This window comes from Ciona intestinalis, chromosome 13, assembly GCF_000224145.3.
Source record: "Ciona intestinalis chromosome 13, KH, whole genome shotgun sequence".
Classification (NCBI taxonomy): Eukaryota; Metazoa; Chordata; class Ascidiacea; order Phlebobranchia; family Cionidae; genus Ciona; species Ciona intestinalis.
The window spans coordinates 745,453-760,402 of record NC_020178.2 but is presented as its reverse complement, the minus strand read 5'-3'; the positions used below and the strand labels follow the sequence as shown (position 1 = coordinate 760,402).

The 14,950-nt window shown below is 36.9% G+C and overlaps 2 protein-coding genes across 3 annotated transcripts in view; one reads left to right on the top strand and one right to left on the bottom strand.

Annotated features, from left to right (window-relative positions):
* Positions 1-14,950, top strand: part of LOC101242471 — a 357,398-nt gene that overhangs the window by 166,693 nt on the left and 175,755 nt on the right. The window lies entirely within an intron of this gene.
* LOC100177451 overlaps positions 1-14,950 on the bottom strand; it is a 22,136-nt gene extending 7,186 nt beyond the window's left edge. The window contains exons 1-25 of the mRNA XM_018814574.2: positions 14,826-14,950; positions 14,535-14,765; positions 14,162-14,285; positions 12,547-12,665; positions 12,093-12,206; positions 11,547-11,782; positions 10,669-10,889; positions 10,046-10,217; positions 9,640-9,817; positions 8,964-9,224; positions 8,456-8,612; positions 7,951-8,025; positions 7,437-7,590; positions 7,033-7,196; positions 6,399-6,610; positions 5,650-5,829; positions 5,225-5,352; positions 4,774-4,914; positions 3,217-4,419; positions 2,819-2,991; positions 2,280-2,437; positions 1,593-1,801; positions 1,213-1,396; positions 682-801; positions 121-272 (exon numbers count right to left, since the gene is read on the bottom strand). Coding sequence (XP_018670119.1) covers positions 121-272; positions 682-801; positions 1,213-1,396; positions 1,593-1,801; positions 2,280-2,437; positions 2,819-2,991; positions 3,217-4,419; positions 4,774-4,914; positions 5,225-5,352; positions 5,650-5,829; positions 6,399-6,610; positions 7,033-7,196; positions 7,437-7,590; positions 7,951-8,025; positions 8,456-8,612; positions 8,964-9,224; positions 9,640-9,817; positions 10,046-10,217; positions 10,669-10,889; positions 11,547-11,782; positions 12,093-12,206; positions 12,547-12,665; positions 14,162-14,285; positions 14,535-14,765; positions 14,826-14,900 — 5,141 coding nt within the window. The 5' untranslated portion in view covers positions 14,901-14,950. The remainder of the gene's footprint in view (positions 1-120; positions 273-681; positions 802-1,212; positions 1,397-1,592; positions 1,802-2,279; positions 2,438-2,818; positions 2,992-3,216; positions 4,420-4,773; positions 4,915-5,224; positions 5,353-5,649; positions 5,830-6,398; positions 6,611-7,032; positions 7,197-7,436; positions 7,591-7,950; positions 8,026-8,455; positions 8,613-8,963; positions 9,225-9,639; positions 9,818-10,045; positions 10,218-10,668; positions 10,890-11,546; positions 11,783-12,092; positions 12,207-12,546; positions 12,666-14,161; positions 14,286-14,534; positions 14,766-14,825) is intronic.

The window sequence follows — 14,950 nt, the reverse complement described above, 5'->3', positions numbered from 1 at the left end:
ACACCTCGTGCCAGCTGACAGGTTACCATGTATGTTACTTTGTAGGTGATTATTTTCAGTTTCTGTATGGTTGACTACTTAGACAACTTATAACTTGGTAGTATATTTTATCTCACTTACTTGTCCAGGTCCCAAACCTTCATAAGTTTGTTAGAATTACTTATAAGAACAAATAAAGCTTGCATATCTCCAGCTGATGATGTAACTACTCCCTCCCCAGTATCTTGCATGCATAAGATGCATGAAGATGTTCGCAGACACCAAACTTTTATCTGGTAAAGTAGAAAAATTAACTCTAAAATAACCTGAAATGTCTGTTATCAGAATCTCTACTATTTGATACCACAAACTGAAAAATTTAACAAGCTATAATATACAGTGCCCCTAATGTGAATGTATATAACCATATTATTCTTTTGTGGCAGGGCATGGGCAGTCGTTACAATATGTGTGTTCTGTTTTATACATCTCCTGCTTACTGGTGAGTTCTCATATGTGTATTTGTAATGTAACTTTAATGGTGATTTGTGAGAGGTGTCTGAGATAGCAACAGCAAGCTTGGAAACCATTACCTATGCCCAAAAGCACTGTTGCTGGCCACTGTGCCACAACACCAGGCGCATTGAAATTCCAGGTATAAATATGTAAGAGAAAAGTTTCTAAACAAAGTATTATGCCAACCTTTTTATAACTGTCCATTGCTACCACATAATTGTTGTTCATACATACGCATAATGATGTCACATTAGATCCTACATCGTGTAATGTGTTCACTACTCGACCTGTGAATAAATCCCATGCCTGTAATTAAAACAGAATATCTTTAATTTAATGCATGTAATGCAATTGTTTTATATAACACTATTCTATATGGGTGAAGTCCTTTTCAGGGCTTTTTCAGATTTGCCCCATTACTCCAAAACCCAGGAATTTGGACCAGATTTGGCTCATTACCCTAACACTCAGATTACTGTTATATATAATGTAAAATATTAAAGTACCGAAAAAGTAACATACATGGTAACTCGCAAGTTGGCATAGGATGTGTGAAACAGAACATGTGTTATAACGGCTGTTGTTTTCCGGCCACGCGAGGATAAAGTAAATTACATTTTACATTCAAGTATCTTAAATGGGTAAGTTTCTTCTGTAATATATGTTTCTTAAATATGGGCACTCATGTTCATATTTAAAAGCTATTTGCAAACTTACTTTTAAAGTCCCATCTTTCGAAGCAGTCAACAGTTTATGTCCGTCAGTAGTTAGAACAATCGCGGTTATGACATCAGAGTGACCAGCATGGAGATCATATAGCACGTCACTTGGTGTCGCTAGACAGCTCCCCGATGGAACAAGGACAGGAATCGATGAACGACGACATTGAAATAACAGTTTCCTGTCAAATTAAATTATTTCTATGTATGAATTTGTGTTTTTGAGTGACGAAAAGCCAGTCGTTATAACACGGGTGTTCTGTTTCATACACTTTGTGCCCGCTCATGAGTTACCACGTAGGTAACTTTGTAAGTGGTTTTTTTAATCTATGACTAACAGTTTGGATAACACATAATGTTCCATTAGGTTAAATCAACCTTGAAAACGGGTACTTTCTTGGATCCAGCCTCGCGATTGGTTTATCCTTTTTAATTACAGAATGCAGTCGACCAATGAGCTGCGAGGCAAGTTGGCATGGGTCCGAGGTTAAGACGGGACGAGAAAGATGGAACACGGAGGATAGAAGACGAACATCAGGATCGTTCGGATGATCTCGTAAAACACGTCCTATCTCCATCATTAAGGCCTGCATAAAAATAACATTTACCTCAAAACATAGATACATTATAAGTATGATTAGCAAATAAAAAGTGCATAGAAGTAACATTTATGTTCGGTAATAGGCTGACATCATAAAAGCACCTGTAACAAACATTTAACTCTGCTGTAGGTGTCTTTAAAAACAAGAGCCAAAGTATATTGCATTCACCACATTAATCAATGGATTCCCTATGTTTGACAACTAGGAGTGTAACTGTATTTTAACAATGTCATATCAGATTTTACCCTGCTGTTAGGTGTCTATACAAACAAGCAGAAACAAATTATATTGCATTCACCACATTAATCAATGAGGTTCCCTATGTTTGACAGCTATAAGTGTAACTGTAATTTAACAATGTCCCACCAAATTTTACCCTGTTGTTAGGTGTCTATACATGAATATTGCATTCTTTTTAAAAAATATAAGTGAAGTGTCATCACATGTGATTATTAGTTACTACCTCATAAGAAGTAGCTCTTATCTTTGTAAGCAGCCATTCATAGTTGAACAGCAGCTGTGTCTTAATATCATCCAAGTTCCTACACTGTGCAAAGTGATGAGGGGCTTCTGATAACCTTCTTATATTGAACACAGGTGTGAGGGGGGCACATGTGTTTTCTAGGAGAAAGAAATTACTTTAACTATACTTATGTTTGGGTAACAGCTCACAAAGTATTTTTCATGCCAGATGCCAATTGATTTTGGCTTGTTCATTAAGATGCCATTTGATGTCATTTCATTTTGCTCTACAAATTCATGAATATATGTAATCTGTTAAATATCCTCCCATGGCAGGGTAATGACAGTCGTTATAAGACGGTGTTCTGTTTCATACACTTTGTGCCCGCTATTTATAAATGAAAGAATGTAACTTATTTATCCTCGCCCGACAGGGCAACGTTAGTCGTTAAATCACAGGTGTTCTGTTTTATACACCTCGGGCCAGTTTGTTTGCAGGCACTCTGACATATGTTAAAACTAATGTAAATGTTATCCAACCTTTATCAGCATTCTGCGGCCTTTTTGGTTGCCATGACAATGGTTGGCCAATGTCACAATGATTTTCATTTCGCGCTTGGGTGACTTCCGAAAATTCCGTTGGATTTTCGTCGCTGAAGTAACACGCCATCAAGTGGTGGTAATATTTCGCATTTTCCTCCATTGGAATGTACCTGTTTGTTGTTTCTATGTTTTTTTACCGTATTTCGAAACAAACGTTTTACTTTTTTTACTTACCCAGTGGCCGCTTATGAGTTGTCTAAATTTTATACAATAAAAAAATTCAAAAAATAATTACCCACAAAGTTACATATGTAGTAACTTGTAAACAGGCACAAGGTGTATGAAACATTCATTTGCATACATTAAACAATAATTTAGAAACAGAGTTTCCTTACCTGCACTTAGCGACTTTCCCATACACTGCGTGCTTCCATTTCAAGGTTAATATTTTATCTGAGAGTGACTCTTGAAGTAGGAACCGTAAATCCTGCTTTAATCTGAACCATAATATATCTGGAACCTCAGTTTTAGCTATTTCTTTGGCCGGTGGAATTTTCGGAGCAACTTTTTTCTTTTTTCCCGAAATTTTTGATATTTTCGTTTTGGTCTGTGGTTGCACTTTAGCTTTAGCTCCACCTGGTGACAGATCTGCAGAAACAAGGTCGGTCATTTGCTTTGCCACGTTTTTATCGAAGGATAATAAATCTTGAAGCTCCGAGTTTCCGAGGCCATGAAGAGAAGAAGACAAAAAGCTGGCTGTAGCGGCCACTAAAGGGCGACCATGAGTAACTTCCAAAATCCGGAAATAAGAATGAACAAAACTTTCGATATTTCCCCCACAATCTGAAAGTTGCTCTTGGCTGACGCTAAGTGGTGTAAAAGAGTGCCATTTCGCCGAAATTTCTGCGCAGAGTGAGACACCTAGTGGAAGAGGGCATGACTTGCAAACTCCGAGAACTAGCTTCATTTGCTCCGAAGTTAAAGTCCTGGATTTTGATTTTAAAACATGATTTAGGAGGTTTTCACATGACAGTTCAGTTGCAGACCTATTACCAACATGTAAAGAATCTTTTACGCTTGAAATTGGACTCAGAAACAAAAAGTTGGGATTTTCTTGCCCCTTGTTATCTGTTCTTGTATAAAGAGTCCAGAGAGCTTCGAAAACTGTGTTTTTCCGGACTTCTTTTACCTCGTTTAGCGCAACTCTTGAAGGAGTGCGCGAAATTGCTTTTTTTCCAGAGTTTCCAGTTGGTTTAGTTCCAGAGACCGAAACAATAAGCTTTGTATACTTGGGTAATTTCTCCGGTAACCACTGCATGTTAAGAGCTCCCTCTTCATTTAGAAGTTGATCTAAACCATCTAGGAAGATCAGAAGAGGACATTTTTTGCTCCCACATCTTCTAATGAGGTTCTGAAACTTTTTTGTGATTGAGAGGAAATCTAGATTAAAGATTTTCGCAAATTCAAAAGAAGAGTCAAGATTCAGGTCTTCATTTAACTCTTTGGACTCTTTTTCGGCGAAAATTGTCCTCAGCTGAGCACACAGGCTGACTAGGAATAAATGGGGGTGCAAGGAGTTGCCGGTAGCTCCAACGCTCCTATAATATAAGGTATATTGAATGAATAAATGTAATTATTCTTGGATGAGGAGGTAATGACAGTTGTTATTTTATAACACATGTGTTTTGTTTCATACACCTCCTGCCTGCTTACAGGTTACAAAGTATGTAACTTTGTGGGTGATTTTGTTAGTTTATGACTAACAATTTCACAACCCATAAGTGACCACCAGGTTGAAGTAATTGCTGCTATGTGTCTTGCCGAAGGACACATACAACCATAAAGGTAGCAGCAATAAGCCTTGAACCCATAACCTGAGTTAAAGACAGGGGCCAACAACTGTGCAATGCGTCAGACAAAAATAAGTATTTAATATTTGTTTTTTGTGTTACCTGAAAACTACTTTTACAGCATTGGATGAAGAATCCAATATATCTTGTCTATCACTTAACCACACACTTGATAATGAGGCTGCTTTGGAAAGCACTGATGTCTTACCAGAACCACTGTTTCCATATACTATGTATGGAAGCCTGTAATGTTTAAGTATGTTTAATATGTTTTGACTTGCCACTCCCATGCCCACAGTCGAGTTGCTGAAGCTATTGCAGTGTGTGGATAAGCAGACATGACTTTTGGTTGGTTTGGTCATTTATATCCTCGTGGATGGGAACTTGAGTGACTTATCCATGGTTGCCACTCCAGTGCCCACAGTCGAGTTGCTGAAGCTATTGCAGTGTGTGGATAAGCAGACATGACCTTTAATTGGTTTGGTCATTTACTTGGAAGACTTGGGTGTGATAGACCTTTATGTCTTTACAAAAAATTAGATTAATCTAAAACCTGTTTTTCCGTGAGCGTATGTATCTTTTGATGTTTTTCAAGACATCATCTTTCCCAATAAAATCACGTGACAATCTTTGTAAAACACTCACATGTTCATGGACCTCTTCCTCGTGAAATTTTCGTGACTGCATCATTATCATAATGGGAGATACAGCGTTTAATATACAAGCAAATAAATTTAACAGCAAGAAAAACATTGACAACAGTATCTAAAACTAATTGAAAATCTAAAACAACTATAGGAAAAAATAACAAAGAACATGTGATATAAAACGGATGTCATACCCTACGCAAGAATAAATAAGTGACATTCATTCTTACATAACTCAAAAAGAGGCACGAGGTTTATGGAACAGAACACCCGTGTTATAACGACTGTCATTTTCGGCCACACAAGGATAATTCATACCAACACAAACAACCTGTATTTGAAGTTTTTCCACTGCATTCCTGATCTGCATTGTGCAAACGTTATAGAAATCCAATCTTAACCTCTCCGAGTAAAGTGACCACTCACGTTCCTCCGTTTTATCATGTGACCCATACGCATGTTTCACGTGTTGCCATGGTAACGGGTAGCTACGTATGTTAGTGTGTCCGATCTTTACAAAAATAATTATTATAATAACAATAAAGCTTTTATTTTTTGATAGCAAAGCTTAAGAAAATGCACAAAGCGACAAAAAGACAGGATGTTTATTCGTGTTTTAACAAAGTTTTTGCTGCTGCTGCGAATATTCGTGTGCCCGATATATTTAATAAATATTGGAGAATTTGGAGGATTCTATAAAATAAAAATAAAACTAATGAATTGATGTATATATGTTTCTTATACTTCTTGTCTGTAACATACAATGCTAATAACTTTTTTTTGTCTCTTAGATTTAGTAGCAAAGTTTAGGAAAAATGCACCAAGTAATAAAAATGTTTTTGATCCTAAGCGTCTTTTAACAAATTATTTGCTGTATCCTGTTCTGTGAGGGTGAGGTCCTACAGCATGTCACACAATGGGATTTTGGGTTAAGACCAGAGTTGGCCCATTACCCCTTGCTGTACCAATATGCTAAACCAAATATGATTTCTGGGTTCTGTCTCTGGTTTAATGTATCTAACATCTTGTTTTTAGCGTATAAATAGGTCAGTTTTTATCTAAAAATGACTAAAATCTCACCTTTTCTTTAAATTCTTCGTTTATTTTTCCAACTTTTGTTGCCGAGTTATCATCAATTTGATTAGTCATTGGTTTAACAGGAATAAAATGCTGAATCATGCTTGAATCTAGGTTGTCATGGTAATCAATGATTTTTCGCTGAAACCAGAAAGTTGAATCACTGGATCGCAAGACAGGAAGGGAAAGAACATAACGCAGTTCAGTTTCAACAGCTGTGAAAATAAATATGAAAAAATATTTGACAGCAAATAAATATGAACAAAAGTGAAAATAAATATAAAAAAATCTGAGTATGAAGGGTTAGTTATGACAATTTAAACAACCCATAATAAAAACTACTGGGTTGGAGCAAATGCCGTAAAGTGTCCAAGGACACATACACCCACAATGGTAGCAGCATCAAACCTTGAACCCTTAACCCTCAGGTTTGGTGCCTATGCTTTAAAATATACGCTTTTGTAGTATCATATAGACATATTAGGTAATATTTTAAAGACAAAAGGCCAATCCGTCAAACTAAAAAACTAACTGTTTTAGAATAATCAAAATATACTAATTAGACTCCAAACTTAGCAAGCATATCATTATCATTACACTACATTTTTAACTAAAGACATTCCATCACATAACTCACCTCCCCGCAGCTGTTCCTCCACCACAGCTTCACTCCCTCCCTTGTTAATAACATCAAGCAATCTACCATACACTTGTCGCCATTGTTGTTTTTCCCTTCTTCTTTTTTCAACATCACGCAAGGTTGTGAGAGAAATACCCGAACTTAGAGATTTGTATTCAATGCTAATGGAAAAAACAAAAAAGGTAGAATTCATGTACATTTAAATAAATGAATGAATGAATGAATGTAACTTGCTTTATCCCTGCGTGGCTGGAAAATGACAGTCGTGATAACACGGGTGTTCTGTTTCATACACCTCATGCCAGCTTACAAGTAACCACATATGTAATACCCTTTAAAAAAGTTCAAGTAACATTATTTCTTATAATATGATCTTTACTGAATAACTTCCCCATAATCACCTCAAAGGTTTTAACTTGTAAAAACTTGGCAATGTATTAGTGTCCAACATATACCATTCCTTGAACAGTTTCATTTGCTCATTTATCTGGCGCAACTTTTCACGAGCATCAGAAACAGCAAGTTCTCTCTCTATGTCAAATGTTACCGTAGAACCTAGCATAGTGTATGAATGAATGTGACTTGTTTATCCTTGCATGGCGGGGCAATGACAGTTGTTATAACATGGGTGTTCTGATTCCTACACCTCATACCAGCTTACAAGTATGTTACAAGTAAGTATGGTACTTTGTGAGTGATTACTTTTTAGTTTAATGTATGGCTGACAATTTAGACAACCCATTAGTGACCACTGGGTTTAAGCAATTGACGTTAAGTGTCTTGCCCAAAGACACATACGCCTACAATGGTAGCAGTACTGTGTGACAGTGGTTAAAGCAGTCATTCCTAACCAGAAGATACCAAGTTCAAGGCTTGATGCTTAAAACATTAAACACAAGTTTTTTGTATATTTACCTGACTTTACACTTGATGTATAAGATGATTTCTTTACTTTACCAGCAGAACTACCATCATTTTCACTGGTAGTGCCTGCAAGTACATGCATAAGATTTGATAAGTGTGGCATCCCGATATAGTGGTTAGCGCACCTGCTTCTAGCCCAGAGGGTATGACTTTCAGGCTTAATTGCCATTAAGTATCAGTAGCCCAAGGACACGTACAGATAATAAAGATAAAAAATGACCAATTACAAAGTTACATACATGATAATTCAGAAGCGCGAACGAAGTGTATAAAATAAAACACCTGTGCTGTGTTATAAGAACTGTCAATGCCCCGCCACACGAGGTTAAATAACTTACTTACATAGTAACTTGTAAGCTGCCACGAGGTGTATGAAACAGAACACCTGTGTAATATCGACTGTTGTTGCCTCCCCATAAAAGGATGTATAAATTAGAATTATTAAATTTTTAAAATTATTTTACAGTAGACAAGATAGTTTAAATATAAGATATACCTTCTTGTGATGTCATAGAGGAAATATCAACTTGTAACAATTGAATCTCGGCTTCATTCACTTCTTCTTCTATTTGTTTGATTATGATGTCATAATCAACCTCTGATAGAAAGGTGGGGAGGGCTGGTGGACTTTCCATCGTGTTGCCAACAAAACACTAACAAATTGCACATCTTATTTTATCTTATATGGATGACATTCTTATCAGAAGACCTTACATCCAGGTCAGATTTCACACTTTGCCCTTTTTGCTCATCCAGACTACTTGTATATAAATAAGTAGGAATGAATGTAACTTAGGCAAGACAACAACAGTGCCAGCTTACAGGTTACTACGAATGTTACTTTGTGGGTGATTATTTTTTTTCTGCATGGCTGACAATTTAGAATTTTAGACAACCCATTAGTGACAACTGAGTTGGAGAAATTGCCGTTCAGTGTCATACCCAATGACACATACGCCAACAATGGTAGCAGCAAAATATTTGGTAAACAAGACCAAACTCACCATAAAAGCAGGTCCAACACTGTCCCTATAACAAGCCTTCAACAATTCCATCCTTTGTTCCATCATAGAAGATTCACTTTCCTTTATGATGTCATAGAGTGGTGAAACAGATAGAATGTCAGTACAAGCTTGTGGGTCAATAAGGTCAAAGGTTAATTGTCGTTCACGGCAAAATTGTCGCAGTTTAAGAAGAAGTGTTCGCGATAATGTTCGCCTTTCAACGTTGGTGTCAACACCTGATGAACTTAAGTATATGAAGACCTGGGATAATGGGTACATGTAAGTATATGGTTAGATGTAAATAGTGCATGCTAGCATATAGTATATTATATAGCAATGTATTAAAAGTAATGTTTATAGATACCTGAGAGAATGGGTGTACAAAATATTATAATGGTTTATGTTAGAGTATATTATCTGGCAATGTTATAGTAAGGTATAGGGACATATGGAATAATTAATAGTTACGTGGATATATGCTTATGTTAGATCATACATCAGCTACCAGATATAATGTAAATATTCACTTCTCATCTGGTATCATTGCGTGTGCCATCTGGCAGGGCACATTTCCTGCTCATCGAATGGCAGATGAAACATCAGAAATACACCATGTGTTTGATACCAGACGAGCTGTTGAATTTCCTATAGCTTAAAATAGAGAACATTACTTTACCTTGCGTCTTAGCTTAGGACATGGGAACAATACGTTTCCTAAATAAATCTCAAGCATCTGCTGCTCTCGGAGTTTTGGATCTAAATCCTCCTCTTCCCTCTCCTCGTGAGCAGGAGTGGGAGCAGGAGAGAGAGCAAGAGCAGGAGTGGGAGCATCTTTTGTCTCCTCTTCATTGCTCCTAAAAAAATAGAATATGGCTTGAATTATTTTCAAATAAATGAATGAATGATCATATATTCATAAGTTATATATCCCCACGGGGCAATTTCAGTCGTTACACGGGTGTTCTGTTTCATACACCTCATGCCTGCTTACAAGTTAACACATATGTAACTTTATAAAACATAATTTTTGAGTTTTTTTTTATTTTTATGGATTTAAATCTAGTCATGAAGTTTGTTATTACATTGGTAATGGAGAAGTTCCTCCTGAGTCTGTCATGAAAGTATTCTGACGAGATAATGGGGCTATTGTGACATCATCAGGTTGATTTCCACCATCAGAAAGAAAGCTTCCTCTGCGTGAGGTTAAAGCTGAATTGGTGGCAGTTTTCCAATCAGCGAACAGTGTTTCTTCATCTTAAATATGAAGTATAGGCATAACATTAGAGGTGCCTAAATTTCTTTAGCAAAACATGCCAGAAGAGCTTATTTAAAATATAGGCTATGAATAGGTATATATGTTGATTGACATCATGCTTACTGTTATTGAGTTATAACATTCTATTATTATATGGGTGAGTTCCTACGGCGTGGCACGACATGGAACCTTGGGTTTGGGCTAGCATTGGTCATTACTGCATAGAATAACACAGATTTTGTTTGGGTATACACCAGACACACATGGTGTATTCATACACCTAATGCTCACTGTCAGTTATAACATGGGTGTCTTCTTATACACCAGACACACATGGTGTATTCATACACCTCATGCTCACTGTCGAGTTATAACATGGGTGTCTTCTTATACACCAGATACACATGGTGTATTCATACACCTCACATTCACTGCAACAGGAAAATTCACCTCTACCAACAGTCTCTTGATGTGATGCCAAATTCCCTTTAATAACTTTATCCTCTACTATAGGCTGTTCCCTGTGTATGCTATCACTTGGTAAATTGATATGGGTTTGATTGACAGGTGGGTTGATGACATCATCATGATTGACGGGTGGGTTGATGACATCATCATGATTGACAGGTTCAGTAACAAGAGGTAACTTGGATGTCTCTGATAGAACGGAGCTGTAACATAATAATCAATGTAGATGTAGGCGTCACTTTTGAAGTTCTAACAAATTGTGATATGACATTTTTTAAATACAGTTACACTCATAGTTGTCATCAAACATAGGGAACCTTATTGATTAATGTGGTGAATGCAATATACTTTGGCTCTGCTTGTTTGTAGACACCTAACAACAAGGAAAAAGCTATATTAAATTGTAAAACTGGTATGCTAAAACACATAACTATAATACAATTTAACAAAAAGTCTACGTTTTGGTATTTTCTTACTATATGAACAAAAGTAGGCTTTGATTTCATGTTATTAAAAAAGATTTAGGTGTTTTTTTACACTTATATACACTTAATAAAGCTTATGTACAATAAAAGCTGATACTTTATAGTGGGCATTAAATTATTTTTCATCACAGGTGTTATTGTTATTTTAGTAGCAGTGTAAGTACCCACTATGGTCAAAAGTAGCGTCGATACTCGTCCAGTATAAATGGCCATTGTGCGTGCCCTATTATGACGTCATACTGACCGGAAACGCGAAAAATTTCATTTGCTTGTTTGTGTCACCCACAAAGTTATATACATGGTAACTTGAAAGCGGCCACAATACGTTGCCACGCCACGCGAGGATAAATAAGTTACATTCATTGAAAATCTGACCTGCGACGAACTTTTCGTATTAGCATAGCAACGCTACGTTCAGAATCAGTCATGCTTCGCTGGAAAAGTGACGTCACATTTTCATCATGACGTGGTACGTCATGATCTGGTCTGACGTCATTGTTTGCGTCATCAACTGCTATCCAATCAGTGAAACCGGTTTCCGAACTGACGCATATTGACGGTCGGCTTTGAAACGGAGACTTTACGTTCTCTTTAATGACCTCCTCTTGTGCCTGAAGTAATAAATGACATTTAATGCAGAAGCAGTAATGTTGGCGCGCCTGCCTGCAGTCCAGCGGTTCCGGGTCCGTGGCTTGACGCTGCTACCGTTTTGAGCGTACGTGTCCTTGGGCAAGCTAGGCTTTAACCCAGCGTTTTTATGTGTTGTTAAAATTTGCAGTTACATACGTGGTAACTCATAAGCGAACATGAGGTGTATGGAACAGAACACCCGTGTTATAACGACTGTAATTACCCCGCCATGCAAGGATAAATAAGTTACATTCGTTCACTCATACAGTTTCAGTGATAATGTTCCGTCACCTTTTCGTCATATTTCGTCGTCTGTACTGGCGGGAAATGCGGTGACGAGCCACGCGAACTTCCCAAGATAATGCTCTCGGCAGCTACCACGGACGTCGCACGAGAACTCATATTCTAAAAAATAAATCAATTAAAATATTATAAGTTAGATTTTAATTTTATTTACCTCTTCGAATACAGCAGCGCAGATTAATTAAAACAACGAAGAGAAGGGAATTAGCAGCAAAACGACAGTCGTTACTCGTTATCATGCCAGGCAAAAAACCACTTGAGTAAAAGTATCCAATATAACAGCGTGGCTACTGAACCGACAGTGATCACAATAACTGCGATCACCAAATATATGTTCCTCATTCTATATGGGTGAGGTCCTATGGCAAGGCAAGCCATGGAACCTGCTATTTATGCCAGAGTTAACACATTGGCCCCGAATATATTATTTAGAACGTAATACCAGAGTAGATATAGATAGCATTCTTGGCCGATACGTCTTTAGAAACTGGACTGCTTCTTCATCAAAGCTATCAGTGCTGACGATACTGCCTTGCGATGGCGACCCTGCTTTTATTTCTTCTATAACGATTTAAAATAAATGAAATTTAAAAACCGGTAAGAAAAATATGACGTGGTATCTACAGTCTACACATTACATTTAAAAAACAATCATCCACACAAAGTTTCATACGTGGTGACTCGTAAGCAGGCACGGAGTGTATGAAACAGAACACCTACGTTATAACGACTGTCGTTGTCCTTACACGTGAGAATAAATAAACTACATTCATAGTCAAACTAAACGTGGTATCGTGCGTTTTCGCTGTTTGATCTTGAAATTGTGGCATGTAAAAAGTTTAAAAGCTAAAATAGACCTTAGGATCAAAATATTTTCGATGTTCGATTAACAAAAGATTCAAAATTTGTTATTTTAATATTTCATGACTTTTGTTGGGAAAGATACGTCGTGTTTTTATTCGGATTACATCGCTGTCTGTGACTTAACAATGGCCTTTATTACAACAAAGGATTTAAAAAGCAAGGAGTTTTTCAAACTAATGTAAGATAAACCTTGATAAATTGAATTTTTTTTTTTTTAATAAAAAGAAAGTGTTTTCGTAGTTTAGCACGATTTTAAGCCGTCTGTCTCTGTGGCAACAGTATCTCTCATCGTCTAGCGAGGTGTAAGGGTTTTAGGGCAAACATTGTAGAAAAATGCAGTTTGTATAGTGGTTACTACAAAAGCGAGGTTGCTATTATGTGGCAAAATTAATATTTGATCAACTCTCAGGTGTTGACAGGTATATAACGGTAGCGGTTATAACGTGTATGTTTTCAAGGCTGAAATAATTCATGTGTATTTTATAAATGGGAGAAATATAGGGTGATTGTTTATTTAAGGTCAATAACATTAAAGGCATTTAAAACGTATGTGTCTGTTTGCTATAAGTAGTTGGTGGGGGTAAGATGGGACGTGTTTTCAGTTTTTTTAACGTCATGCTTGGTAGTAAACAAAGAATTATATAACTGTAGCTCTACGACTTTATAATAGTGTTGTTAATTGTCAAAAACACGGTCAGGAAATATGGGCTTATGTGCTTACGGTATCCCATCTTACCCCACAGTACTTTAATAGCGGCGTATATAAGCAAGTACCTGTCAAGTGTGGTGATAACATAACTAAGACTATAACCACCACACGACCGCCGATATAACAAGTACTACTTCAACTATTTCATCACTTTTAAAATCAATATTTAAAAACAACAAACAATACAGTATGTGGTGTATGTAGGTACTCAAAAGTTGAAACATGTTTGAGTAGACGTCAATCAAATTTTGCCTGTTGTGGGCGTATGTCCTTAGTCAAGGCACTAAACTAGTGTCATTGTTCCAACCCAGTGGTCACTAATGGGTTGTCTAAATTTTCAGCCACGCAAGAAAACATAATCACATAAAGTTATACACGTGGTAACTTGAAACGGACACGAGGTGAATAAAGCAGAACACTCGTGTTACAAAGACTGTCGTTGCCCACCGTGCGAGAATAAAAAAGTTGCATTCATTTATTTTACCTTCGTATGCACGGCTTATTCGACGTTCATGCTGACGCAGCAATTTATGACGTAGGTGTTCCACGATGATACGATTATTATGCCGACTCACCCTACGTAATGGGAAGTTCCAATGGTTTCCATTCTACAAGAAAATACATCAAAAAGATTCGATTTTATGCTAAAGTTAAAAGTATATTTCTGTGGGGTAAGATGGGATGCCGTTACTACGTAAATCTCATATTTCCTGGTCGTGTTTCATATAATTTTATATTTCCTGGTACAATTCTGAAATATTCTTGGCTGACTATTAAATGGGACAATAAAAGATAAAAAAAAACATGTCCCATCTTACCCTACCCTAGCTATTATATATAACTTATATAAACGTTACCTTAATTGATGGTTTTCGGTCTCTTTGTTGGATATTCGGCAGTTTAGTTGTCTTTTCCGCAGAAAAATGCTCCATTGTTGAGTCATAGTACGGCATCTTCATAACCGCGATGCTTTTCGCTCTTGTTTTCGATGTTTGGATAAAACCGTTACGTTTTGCCAAGATCGGGGGCAAGTAGAAATTTCCGCCGGGATTCTGAGCCTCCGAATGCCGCCGAGACGCTTCATTTACCTGGGCCCATTCAAAATAAAGTTACGCTGCAAAACTAATACAGTAATTAACAGAACTTACCCCAAATTTTAACGCCTCTTCAAACCGCATCTGCCTGCTTTGCCGACGCCGAAATTCCATTATTGTCTTCTCCATTATGACGTAACAATATATAGGTCAACTTTTAACCTTACATAATTTTATCT